This window comes from Ruditapes philippinarum, unplaced genomic scaffold, assembly GCF_026571515.1.
Source record: "Ruditapes philippinarum isolate M1 unplaced genomic scaffold, ASM2657151v2 ctg669_1_1_1_1, whole genome shotgun sequence".
Taxonomy (NCBI): Eukaryota; Metazoa; Mollusca; class Bivalvia; order Venerida; family Veneridae; genus Ruditapes; species Ruditapes philippinarum.
Window position 1 is genome coordinate 71,244 of NW_026859351.1, and position 13,052 is coordinate 84,295.

Below are 13,052 nucleotides of genomic sequence, written 5' to 3' on the forward strand. Positions count from 1 at the left end.
AAAATTGATTTCAAAGTGCTGCAACTTCTCAATGGATTGAGATAGAGTCAAATGCTTTTCAGCGTTGGTTGCACGTTACCTTATGATCAACTTGGCGATTAGGGGAACTCCGCCCCCTTCAAACCCCCCAAACAGCAACCCCCTGATGTATCTTTTGGTTGGGGGGCCGCGCCGAAAAAGTGGTCACTTTCTTAACAACATTTCTCAAACAAAAACAAGTGTTGGGGGCCTAAATAAGGCATTTTTTCACCATTTGAGACAACAAAAAAGGGGGGGGGGTGAAAAAGGCGTTAAAAGGCGTGTATATCGCGTAATGGGTTAAAGGAGGTATTGTGGCTTAAACCAGTTCAAACAAACAATGTCACCATGGCCAATCAGCTAGAATTTAGTACCGTTTGGAATAAACCTGCAGCCCATTTATAGGCATTTCCCTTGTCACAGTCTACTGCTTATTTAACCTCAAACCTGCTGAATTTAATAAACTGACCAGTTTCCATTTTTGGAACTGTCCATTATCTATTTTGGGTATATCAAGATAAAAATCTATTCATCCAACAATACAGAGTATGGTCAGACATAAACCATTTTCGGTTCCGGCATAGTAAATGTTAAGTAGTAATCCGCAAATATGACAGCTTGAACAGAAGTTGGACTAGGTGAGGCATTAATTTTCTTGTAATAATTTCGAGAATAATACTGCATCTAATGTGGTTTCTCTTTTGTTTTCTGATTTTACTTCCATATCTTTTCACTATTTTTTCAGTTTCTTAAATACTATCTATTATGACACAAAGGTTCATTTCAGGTTGACGGAAGTTTTAAAGAAGTAAGAAGAGATCAAACTAATATACTGTAGTCATTAATTGTTAATGACACGCCAAAAAAGCTAGAACTGTGTCCAAAGGACACGGATACCCCCACTGTACAGATGTGCTCGTAAACAAGAGCATGCATATCTGTATGTAAGATTTTTATGTGGAACTTTTTCATTCCACTGTTTCATTTCTGTACATATACCTAAACTGATCTACAGGTAACCTTACGTACATGTTAAATTAAATTACAAATGTAAAATTTATATGTTCAATTATTTATATGGTATATAGTGAAAAAATGAACAAAGTGCCATAATTCTGTTAAATTTGGTCACAGCAAAAATTCCTTTACACATTAAAGCTGTTTACATCCGGTTTAAGAGGAGTTGCGTTCACAAAATTTCTATATGGTATATAGTGAAAAAATTAACAAAGGGCCATAATTCTGTTAAATTTGGTCGCAGCAAAAATTCCTCATTTACTTCCATCTACACATTCTGGAAGTTTAAGCAAAATCTGCCATCCGGTTTAAGACGAGTTGCGTTCTTGAAATTTCTATATGGTATTTAGTGAAAAAATCCGCAAAGGGCCATAATTCTGTTAAATTTGGTTGCAGCAAAAATTCCTTTCTTAACTGCCATCTACACATTAAGGTTGTTCCTCCCTGGAAGTTTAAGCAAAATCTGCCATCCGGTTTAAGAGGAGTTGCGTTCTTGAAATTTCTACATAGTGAAAAAATCAACAAAGGGTCATAATTCTGTTAAATTTGGTCGCAGCAAAATTCCTTCCTTTACTACCATCTACACATTAAGGTTGTTCATCCCTGGAAGTTTAAGCAAATTTAAGAGGAGTTGCGTTCACAAGATTTCGGGACGTACGGACAGACGTACGTACCGACGGACAAGTGCAACGCTATATGCTCCCACTTTGTGGAGGCATAAAAATGCTGGGCAATTTTGTATTTTCATGAAACGCTAAAAATTATGTTTTTCTTTTCTTAAACAAGCGAGAACTTTTACTTTTCCGTGCATAAATCCTCATTCTTGTATTTATAATACAAAGTAAAAAGATAATAAGACAAACATTTATTTTTTCAAATGACTTATATTTCCACAATACAAAACCCAAATATATCATGTTAATTAATCTTTAACAAGCAAAACAGCAGATCAACGACATATATATTTTGTGTAATAAAAGATACAGTCTACAACAAAAGTACACAGTGTTTTAATTTAATACCAAATGAACACCAAAAACATGTATCACTTTTTTGTAATTCACATCTATTTTCCTTATTGTCATGATTGTTATTTTTTTCTAGAACGCCGTTTGAAACTTCAACATGTTTAATGAAATTACTACTAGACTAAATTGAAACCCGATAAAAACAAAGTCAAAAATAGTCTAATGAAATCTATAAATAAAATGTGAATTATCTCCCTTTTTAATATATAACAACATGAAGGGTATGACGGACTATATAAACATACACTGTATAATAAACCACAAAAATATACAATAATTCCCCCAAGCTACAGACTAATAAATTATTTCACCCTCTGGCTCACATTATCAATAAAACATAATTATGTTTACAAATTTGACAATCTATTAATTACTATTTTTGTTGCCTAAATCGTATTTCTTTTTTATGACAAATCAACATGGAAGGACATATTTTTGCCTTAATCATATTTCTTTTTTCTTTATAACAAATCAAAGTTCATTTATAGCATTTAAGGACATGTATCTTAAAACTCTTCAATCAGGGTAATGATTATACTATAAATAACACTAATAAAGTTTATTCAAGGAAAATAAAACTGTCGTCTGCTGTTTGCCTGTGTCTGCCGTTTAGGCGTGGGTGCCTCCCTCTGAGGTCTTAGGGCGTTGGTTGGGCCTAATAGCATCCAACACCTGAATGATGTCCCCATTCTTGGCCATAAGAAGGTTGGTTAGCCAGCCTCCCTCATTACTGAACCCCATGGCCGTCATCTGCTGCAGAGCTTCTGCTATTTTTGGGTCTGAAGAGAGAAACAATCAATATTATCAAAAAATAAACATTGAAAGTAATCAAATTATGATTGCTTAATAACATGATAAAATAACTATGGCTATAGAATTATGATGTTAGAATAATAACACTATAGTATAGTTTTATCAAACAAATCAATAAAATACGTTTACATCTTTAGCATAAAATATTCTGAGTGGTTGAGGAAATCAATTTAAGAGAAGTGCATTAACTAATCACGGTAAAAAGTACACACCTGCTGGTGGGTAAATGGGAACTGAAGGACCAGACATGGATCCATTGGAGGGAGGTTGTGCAACCGGAACTTCAGGCTGTGGAGCTGATTGTCCAGATGGTTCTCCGCTCAGGTTAAGCAATGTCCAGGCATTTTCGTCTGGTTTCTTTCCACTCGGTTCAGCGTCCTGAAAAAAATAAAACGCTCTATAATCACTCTGTATAAATGCTATAATTTCAAAACTTATGTTGACTCAAAAGGTAAGGCTTAATCCCACAACAGCAAATAAAGGCTTTAGAATCAGTGTGATTGATAGAATACTTTGTGTCAGGTATTAAAACCAGTGACAATACAATAAGTTAGTTTTATTGTGTTTTAAGCTTCACTCTGAATCCGTTCCTGGAATCAACCTGTACTAAGCAATAAATGTTAAGTTTCTTGCTCAAAGAAACAACGGTTTGCCCCTAACAGGGTTTGAACCCACGCTTAGATTACTAATCAAACGCGTTAACCACTCGGCCACGTTAATAAAGAAAATATGTAAAATCTTAAAGACTCACCATGCGTGTTGGTGACTTTGCTCTCTGGGAATCGGCCATGTTAACGTTACCACAATCCATGAGGTCACATGCTTCTTGTTGCTCTTTAGGCTTTTCAGTGGGTGTGTCCTGGGGCTTGTCAGCTGGTACATCAGCGTTACGCTTCCCTTGTTTTCCACACCGTTTACCTGCTGGCCCACATGGTCCGGCAGCACCAAAAGGTCCCGCTTGTCCCCCATTTCTTCTACAATGTCCTGGTGGTGGCCCCATGGGACCCATTTGTCCCATAGGACATCCGCCCATCCAGCCCCACATTCCCCATGGTCCTGCTCCACCACATGGTGGTCCAGATCTGAACCTCTTTCCACGAGGACTACAGCCACGCCCACGTGCACGACCACGCCCTCTTCCTCCGTGTCCTTTCTTTTCACCATTACCGTCCTCATCTTCTTTCTCTTCTCCACGATTGTGTTTTTCGACATCTATATCAACATCTATTCCTGGAATAAAAGGAAAATTATATAATCCACGCTGCAACGAAACAACATCAATCATTCAATAAATGATAAGCGGTAATAACATCACTTGTCATGCGTGTCAATTGTTTTCATCATCAAAGATCACGCAGTCATACAATATAATATGTATCATATAATATCACTCTACAAATACATTATAACCATATATTATGACAAGATTAATTATACATGTCAATTGTACAATGTGAATATCACTGGTCATAAATGTACAAGAACGGGAAATTTTATGCATACCGAAAGGGTCAAGCATTTGCGCAACAGCCTCGCCGACATTTCTAAGGTATTCCTCTCCACTGGATTCCCCAGAGTCCTGTCCTTGCGGTTCATCCTCCATTTTCTGGTCTTGATCTTTCTTTTCTTCTGTCTCTCCTTCCTTCTGACCACAAGGGCCTTCCGATCCTTGGGCGTTCTTATTGTGCCACCTCTTCATGAAACGTTGCATCCATCGCCGGAAGTGGGGAGGGGGAACGAATGGCTATAAGTACATACAGTATGATTTACAATCAACATGCTATTACAATGAATAATTTCAGAATTTGGAAATTTCAGAATTTGAAAAAAAAAACCACTTCAAACAAAAGATTTAGAAAATTACATTCTTTATATAAAGAAAAAATAAGAAGTTTACGTACCCCATTTGGCCCTGGTCCATGTGGCCCTTGAGGTCCACCGAATGGAAAACCAGCAAATCCGCCAGGAAAGTTTCCTGGGGCAGTTATCTTCATCATATCATGTTCCACGTGCATTCCACTCGCCTCACAATTCCTGCACAAATCATAGTCTGGGCAGACGAGACACTTGTACCTCGGTCCACAAATTGGGCCCATCTCGCACCCATCGCAGACAACACCTGGATGAAGTACATCATTGTCATCACTTTTACCAGTGCCTTGCTGACCTTCTATAAATAGAACCAGGAAAAATTTATTAACACGTTAAAAAAACTTAGATAAATGTAAATCTGATACAGAAAAAATTTACGTAGGTCTATCTCTAGATGGGCGATCATATTTCAAGCCAACGCCCTTACATTTATATATACTAGTAGTACGAACTATCGGATTCAAATTTATAAATGTTAGAACTATCCATCACAATGAAAAGGGTTTAAAGATCTTCAAATTGAAAGAGCTTGCTGTGAGACAATATATTGTATAGTCTACTACATTGTACTTTCATTAATCAATGTACATTAATATTTTATCTGATGCGTATTATTATCTAAAACCGTGCAAATGTATTTCTTTACGTTTCTTTTCCCAAGAAATACGTGTACTATTTATTTTAAGGCAATTTTTTTTTAAAATTATTGTATGACTAATAAAGTAATAAATGAACTAACCTTTTAAAACTATGAATACTTTAAAGACGCTGTCGGAAACAAAGCCGAGAGCTTCCATCAATTCTTCGTCGGTGGAGAAAGAGACATGATCACCGTCGGGATCTGAAAAGAAGAAAGGTCACAATTACAAAAATGTCAGAAAGAAACCAAGGAACCAAATATAGCTTATTCGACTTTTGGTGATGCGAGATTAAAAAAAAACTTGAACTTATGATAGTTTGGTCTATAGTCGTGCAAAAGATTTTAACATCTGAATGATATTATCATCACATTTAAATGGCCACTGTAATGTACAGCAAACAATCAGAACAAAACAAAAAACCCGTCGAAATTCAGTATCATATTTAATTCAAATTTAACAATTCTTTTAAAGAAGCAGAAAGTATTGTGCTTTATAGAAATCACCAGAATTCTGTATCCCCCTGACTTCGAAAGTCCCTGCATGTTTTCCTGAGACTTGTATAACATTTATTGTTATATAATATAAAGTTCCACGGTTTATCAGTATCGCGTAAAAAGAGACGCATATTATTTCTTTTTGGTTGTATGAATAAATTATGATAATTATATTTCAAGGTTGAAAAAAAATGGCCTGAAAGGCGAATTTAACAGACACTTTGATTAACAAAACACCTACCTTTCCAGAAGAGGGAGAAATTTCCCTGTCTAAGTGACGGGAAAATGTCACAAAGTTTCTTGCTCAGGTAATCGTAGCTGGACGAGACGTCGGCGGGGATCTGGAACCGACGAATTTCGCCGTCCCACTTTCCGTCCCTCTGTAAAAACGCTTTAATTGTAAGCGACATTTTCTTATTTATTCCTTAATCTTAGCTTAAAAATATCGCAATGTCGTATCTATTTCTATAAATATGAAATAAATCTCAAAACAACTTGAATATCTCCCTTTAACTTTATCGTAATGTTGTGTACTTGAACGTTCCGAAAAGTGTTTTGATACGTTGGGTAAAATGTTCTGCTTTATATACGAACACTTACTTAATCGTTAACCGCGGTCATGTGACGTGAGTCATAGATTTATGCTGCAATACGAATAGTCTAGATTAAATGGCCGTCACCTATGTATTTGATTTTCATAATGACACAGTTGTTTTGATGTTTCACTACGCAGTTTCCGGTTAATAAATTAGGACATGTCAAACTCCTCGCAGCGGTTACTTCCCCTGATCTGTACAGTAATAGGAAATATATTAATTATTTATCAGCCCTGCCGTACGATAAGCACGGGATGCAAGTTCCTTATATACGTAAATGCACGTGATATACACGTGTGTGTTCGTTTTTCAAAACCAGAAATTGAGTCGGGGTTGGGGGTGGACAACAATTAAACTAATAAAATGTCATGTGATGATCGAATTGTTCATTGTTTTATGGAATTAATGTATATCCTACCTAACTATATACATGTATCTTTGTGCATATTTACATATTGCTAAACGAATTTTCACGTTTTCGTGAGAAGTTAACAAATTCAAATTTGTTTGAAAGAATATGGTAACCTGGTTAAAAAAATAGTTTAGCACGTTAAATAAACGCGTTTACAAGCACATTCGTTTTAAGAATTGTGTTTAGATAGAAATCATGTTCGATCAGTTATCAATACATTTCAATCAATTAGTTGTTTTATAATGGCAATAATTTAATGGGTATAATTAATGTATACATGCATGGTAGTTTTGCGGCAAACATGAAAGGACGAGCTATCTATTGTTTAATATTACACTGTATTTTAGAAATAACAAAAAAAAAAAAGAAAAATTAAACAAGCCATGTTTTATTGCAAACGAAAAACGGAACGCCGAAAAGAGTAATTATTTTAATTCTTTTACTGTTGTTCCTTGATAAGTACTAAAGACCAACACCCAGAGTGTTATTTGTCATAGGTCATGTGCATGGATTGACCATACACTTAGTAACAGAAGTCTAACACATTCGAATGACAAAGCAAAATATTATGCATTTGTATTAGTAATTTACGTATTTATGATTATGATAAAGTAAGAACGTAAATATACAGTTTTATAAACCGATTAAAAGCAGCTGTTTCAACACATTAATTTTAATGACGCTTGTAAGATATAGATTTATTTATAGCCATGTTGTCATTTCTAAGATATAAGGCCATGCATATACAATAAATTCCTGGTTTTTCTTTATTTTCATATCTGGATTCCTTATTATAAGCAGATTCCTTATTATAAACAATGCTGGAATGTTGAGAGCGATCACTTGGCAAGCTGCTTTCTTGCATATCAGACTGGCGTTTCCGTGAGTTTTACCCATGCCGGAAATTTCATCTGGCATGGGGGGTTCCAGATGAGTCGCGTGCTGTACAATGGCACGGTTAGGATGACGTCATTTTACCGTAACGGTTATGAATGAAGTTGTAATTTATACGCTGTTGTAAGAAAGTCATTGAAAATAAAGATAAAGAATTTAATATATAATGGAATATGGAAGAATATGCAAGAAAAAATATCTGACATATGTTTGCGGTTCGGATCGGAATATCCGTCCCTCGGTCACCCGCCCATGGGCGGTAACTCGGCAAGCCTCGTTACCGCCCAATGGGCGGGTAACCTCGGGTCGAATATTCCGATCCGAACCGCAAAATATGACAGATATTATTAATCTATCCAATAGGCAAACCGAAATGAGGACATGTCGTGATTTTTTTTTCAGAAGCATTTAACAATTTACTTACAGTTACAAAAGCATTTTATACGTTGAAATATGATTTTTGCCAAGGACACAATAAACGAACAATGAATTGATCTGCACATTGTGTGGCCTATATGTAACACCTTGCAAAAAATCAATCAAAATCATGTGAGACTGAGTAATGTGAATATATATAAATGTATATGTATTTCAAACGATGATGTCATGTGATATTATATGTTATTTTGGTTTTGGAGTGATATATGTGGATATATTACCTGTTAAGATTTTATATCACCCGAGCCGTTAGGCGAGGGTGATATTTTATCTTGGCAGGTAATATATCCACATATATCACTCCAAAACCAAAATAATAATTTTATTACCCTTCCCCTGCCGAGTTCAGACGATTTTTTAAATAATCATTGCTGTTTCAAATGAAACGTCGAAATAAGATTCCCTTTAGGATACCTCTTCGTCACAACATGACGTCACATAAATACATGACGTATTTTTCCCGTACCTTACAAAAGTAAACAAGAGAAAAGGAGTAGTCTATTGAACGCACTTTTTTGTAATTAATATCAAGCTTTCACAAGGTCATATTTGTTTTCGATACTGATGGTTATATGTATCATAACTCTACTTTGGTAAATATTTATCATTTGACAGTTAAAAGGTGCTTTTAAATCGGAATTTACACCACGTAAAATCGAACCGTACGCGCATCATCTCCGCGCATGTTGTTTACAAGGTTGGGTACCAAACGGGGAAATTTAGTGTGTATATTACCCGTCTGGCTCGGTTATATCAATTTCTTTCGGGTGATCAATATCCAATCAAAAAGGCGGAAAAAATCTGGAAGGGTAATAAATGAATATATTTTGTGAATATTGACAACATATTCAGTGTCATGCTATATATGTATAGGTGTGATATTAAGACATAACGGCATGGTATGGTGTCATATCATATTTTTTGCGTCTTGAACGAGAGTTTCTTAAAGCTGCATGCCTCCAGATGAGCTTAAATATTTCAAGAAAATAAAACTTGAGTAAAAAGTACTGAGATTTTAAGAAAAGTAAAATTATGTTATGAGCGATTTATGACCGATTTTGCAGTATACCCCACCCCCCATATTTCTACTGCGTTACTAACGCAGCAAGGGCTATTTTTGCATATTCTGACCACTTTTTGGTAATTTACTTGAATTGTTTATGCTGTTTGCAATATGAAAAATATTTTCTTTCTTCACTTCACAATATTTTACTTTTTTTATGCATTTTCAAAATTTTCATGATCTGGTGGCGTGCTGCTTTAAGGTCGAATGTGGGAATATGTTTAAGATTTATGGACACTAAACTATCCAGTTCCATCCCTACCTACCCAATGAAACAATGTCTTACCAAACAGTGTTCATTATTATGTTAAATAATCCAAGTGTCAGCCATGCAAAAATGTTAAAAGTAAACGAGTCCCCTTGTTTTTCAGAATACGCTGTAATTAAGCAGGTGATCATGTTGGCATAACGACGACGTGGAAGTTTTATCATTTTTTCAATACTTCAATATATTTCTTTATCTTTTCTATATAATTGCTATAAGTCTTACACGATCAATACATGTTACATACTGAAATTAAAAGAATATTTCAGTCACTTAAAATTGTTACTAACTGTAAAATTATGTTTGCTTGAAATTACTCTTAATGGTTTCCTAAGGCGAACTTTACTGAGGAAGGGAAAAATCATTGGAATTGTAAATGCAATTTTGTGGAACTTAAAGTTGTATTGTATTTTAATATAAAGGCCAATTTTATCTCAGAAATCATTTTATCATTTGATAAATGCTATCATTTTATTTCTCAAAACCTTTCCAAATATACTCGTTTGCCATATATCTTCTGCTGCTTTTTGCGACGGACGCGCCCTCAGGCGCGTTCAGAGCTAAGTCATCTACACATGGGATTTCGTCTGCTACAATCGCGCAATGTGTCCTCAACCGAATAACAGCCCATGAAATAGTACATGAATTTGATCCTTTAAAACTCACATACGTTGTCGGGATATCTTAAAAAAATCCATGTTTAGCCTTTTCAATTTCAAATTAAGTTATCCAAGTTAACATATGAACGTATTTGATTGATAAAAACGTTGTAGTCCCGTAGTATTATTGCGCAATATGCAAATTACTGCCGAAACGATTTACAGCTGTCGAAAAAGTAGGACAGCAAATTATACTATAATAAAGGTGTAAGCTCTGAGTTCCATGAAATTATTAGTAGGAAATAAATATTTCTACATTATACAAAACATTATTATTAACAAATCAAAAGTTTTTCGTGACTCTAGAATAACTCGCGCATTAATAAAAGAAGAACTATTTTCGTGACTCATACCGCGGGTTGCTGAATATTCAGCAGTTATTAATAAATTAGATACAGTATAATGGGTTAGTATAAATATCTATTTTTGAAAATGCATGTAACAAGAGAGTTTTTTTCAACACTTTACCACCATGTAGTCTTTCATGGTAATCTTTATTGAAGGAAGTTATAATATCAGTTCTACTTCCGATTCTTGTGGTTTGTTAACATATTTTTCTAGGTCACGATATGAGTTAACCTTCGATATACTAAAAATAGATTCTGCTTCACCGGACAGGCGATTAGGGAGTACACATTATACATGTAATAAACCAGCGGTTTACATGCAATACTTTAAGAAATTCTATACAACTGTAAGAAGGAAACAAGTTGAAAATGGAATTTAGTGTGAAATTGAAAAGGACAGCTTAAAAATAACATTCTCACATGTATATAGATCTAATGTATTATGCTTGAAGTTAATTTGCATGGTTTTATTTTAGAAATATTTCGTTGACAGTTTTTTTCTATTTACATATCATTCCTTGGAATAAATCGATAAGGAGATACAAGTTTGACCAGAGTTTTTAGGCATAAATTTCATTCGGTATAAGTAGAAAAATATTAATTATATCAGATTGGGACACATAAAATATATTGCTCTACAAATCTCGAACTTGTATGGAACAAATTGTCTCTGTTATATCTTCTGTGTGTGTGTGTGTGTTTTTTTTTCTTAAAAAAGCCTTAATGTCTCTCCGGTTGCATGTCCGTCGCGTTCAGTGCTGCAGCACTTTGATTTATGTTGGTAATACACGCCTGGTAAATGATATAGAGGATATTTGTTTAGTTCAGTGTAAGATCGGAATATATTTCACCGAGTGAGCACCAAAAGGTATATTTCACGAGTGGCGCAGCCACGAGTGAAATATGCACTTTTGGTGTTCACAAGGTGAAATATATTTCGATCTTACACTATACTAAACAAATTTTCTTTTTATTATATGCAAAGAAACGTTTTAAAAAGACATTAAACCTAATACTGAATGAAAAGCGCGCCAAATAATAATACAACGTGACGTCATTTACGACGTCACATCATTAAGTTGGTACCCAGTTCTGTGCACGCTGGTATTTCACTGAAACAACGTAAGGGGCTTAAATTCAAAACAGTGAAATTATCAAAGTGGTAATTTCACTGTTTCAAACAGTGAAATTACCAGTTTTATATCACTAATATATTTCTATAAACCACCGAAAAGCATGTAATAAAGAGCTACCTCTTTCGGAGGTATACGGTAAATCGCTCTATCGCTACTTCCGAGCTAGTGCATGTCGCTAAAATTAAGTGTCAAGTGTTTTCATTTTTTATATATTTTGTAAACTCTACACCAAAATATCAACATTCAGAGAATGCTATGCGATGTAGATTTGATTAAAGTTTTGATTAAAGTTGTTATACTTGTGTTTGAAATGTTGTTTAGGCGGCGTTTCCCAGTTAGCGAATTCAGCGTTGAAATGGACCGTTTCATCATGAAACAGATAATTTTTCCTCCCATTTTCATGTAAACAGTGATTCAGATTAAAACAAGTATGTTTCAAGCAGATATAAGGTATAGAAATGAAATAAGATTGAAATCAGATCAAAACATTATTTAATAAAGAAAATATAGGATATTTGTTTTTGGAGAAAGTTCTGTCGTGAAGGAGGTAGTCATGTCGCCAATGAGATAGGCTATTAGCTCTATGGTTTCATAGAGGACAAAAAATGATAGGGTAAAGAATGCAAAAGGTGTAATAGGTATAATAATTATAGTGAATTAGAATTTAGTATGGAAGTCAAAATACAAATGTGTTTACATTTTGTTACCTTTGAACTACACTTGAATGCTTTAAATTGTCATGAGAAGTTAGTATGAATCAAATTCATCAGCTAATGGGAAATTTCAGCAAAATTTAATAATTTGACCTTACATATTAATGTCAGTGAAAGGTCAAGTTAAGGTAAGTTAAAGATTCTAGATAGTATATATAAATAACTTAGCCGATATATACATGCATATCAAATAAATAGCAAAGTGTAGTACAATCCAAGCAAAATTCAATGATTTGACATTCAATGTCATTAATGAGACAAGGTCAACTCTTGTTGGATCTATTGAAAGGTAATCCATTCCTTTATTAAAAGTATGAGCCAGTTATGGCAAAAAAAAAGAAAGCAAGAGGGCCTTAAAGGTCAAGGTCATCGCTGATTCAACGTCAAATTCTACCTAAAGGTCTTGTCTAAAAGGTTCTTGTGTTCAAGTATAAAGACAATCAATTAAGAATTTTAAAAAAAATATGGCCAATGTCATGCAAGACAACGAGACTGTAACAATAGTTTGTAATAGTGCTAAAACTTAAAATCCGAATTTGTAGAAATTAAGTGTAAAACTCGCCAATCAATAGATAAACGCACAGACATTTATATCAATATCTTAAGTGGTTTAGTTTCCTTTAGGCCATGGCCTTGGTGGTATATA

The 13,052-nt window shown here is 34.5% G+C and overlaps 1 protein-coding gene across 1 annotated transcript; it reads right to left on the reverse strand.

Moving 5' to 3' along the window:
- Positions 1 to 1,951: 1,951 nt before the first annotated feature.
- LOC132756192 (sequestosome-1-like) lies at positions 1,952 to 6,528 on the reverse strand. The gene is made up of 7 exons (XM_060747202.1): positions 6,125 to 6,528; positions 5,488 to 5,589; positions 4,778 to 5,046; positions 4,380 to 4,620; positions 3,628 to 4,106; positions 3,089 to 3,254; positions 1,952 to 2,842 (listed from the first exon to the last, which is right to left on the reverse strand). The coding sequence occupies exons 1-7, from the start codon at positions 6,291 to 6,293 to the stop codon at positions 2,673 to 2,675; spliced, it is 1,596 nt and encodes a 531-aa protein (XP_060603185.1). The 5' UTR covers positions 6,294 to 6,528; the 3' UTR covers positions 1,952 to 2,672.
- Between the last annotated feature and the right edge of the window lie 6,524 nt (positions 6,529 to 13,052).

What these genes read in the sequence shown, in the direction of transcription:
- LOC132756192 (XM_060747202.1), bottom strand. Translation starts at nt 6,293, where the DNA reads ATGTCGCTTACAATTAAAGCGTTTTTACAGAGGGACGGAAAGTGGGAC. An exon ending in TTTCTCCCTCTTCTGGAAAG is followed by an intron (nt 5,590 to 6,124) that starts GTAGGTGTTTTG and finishes TCTTCTTTTCAG; the next exon opens with ATCCCGACGGTGATCATGTC. An exon ending in TCCCATTTACCCACCAGCAG is followed by an intron (nt 2,843 to 3,088) that starts GTGTGTACTTTT and finishes TTCTCTCTTCAG; the next exon opens with ACCCAAAAATAGCAGAAGCT.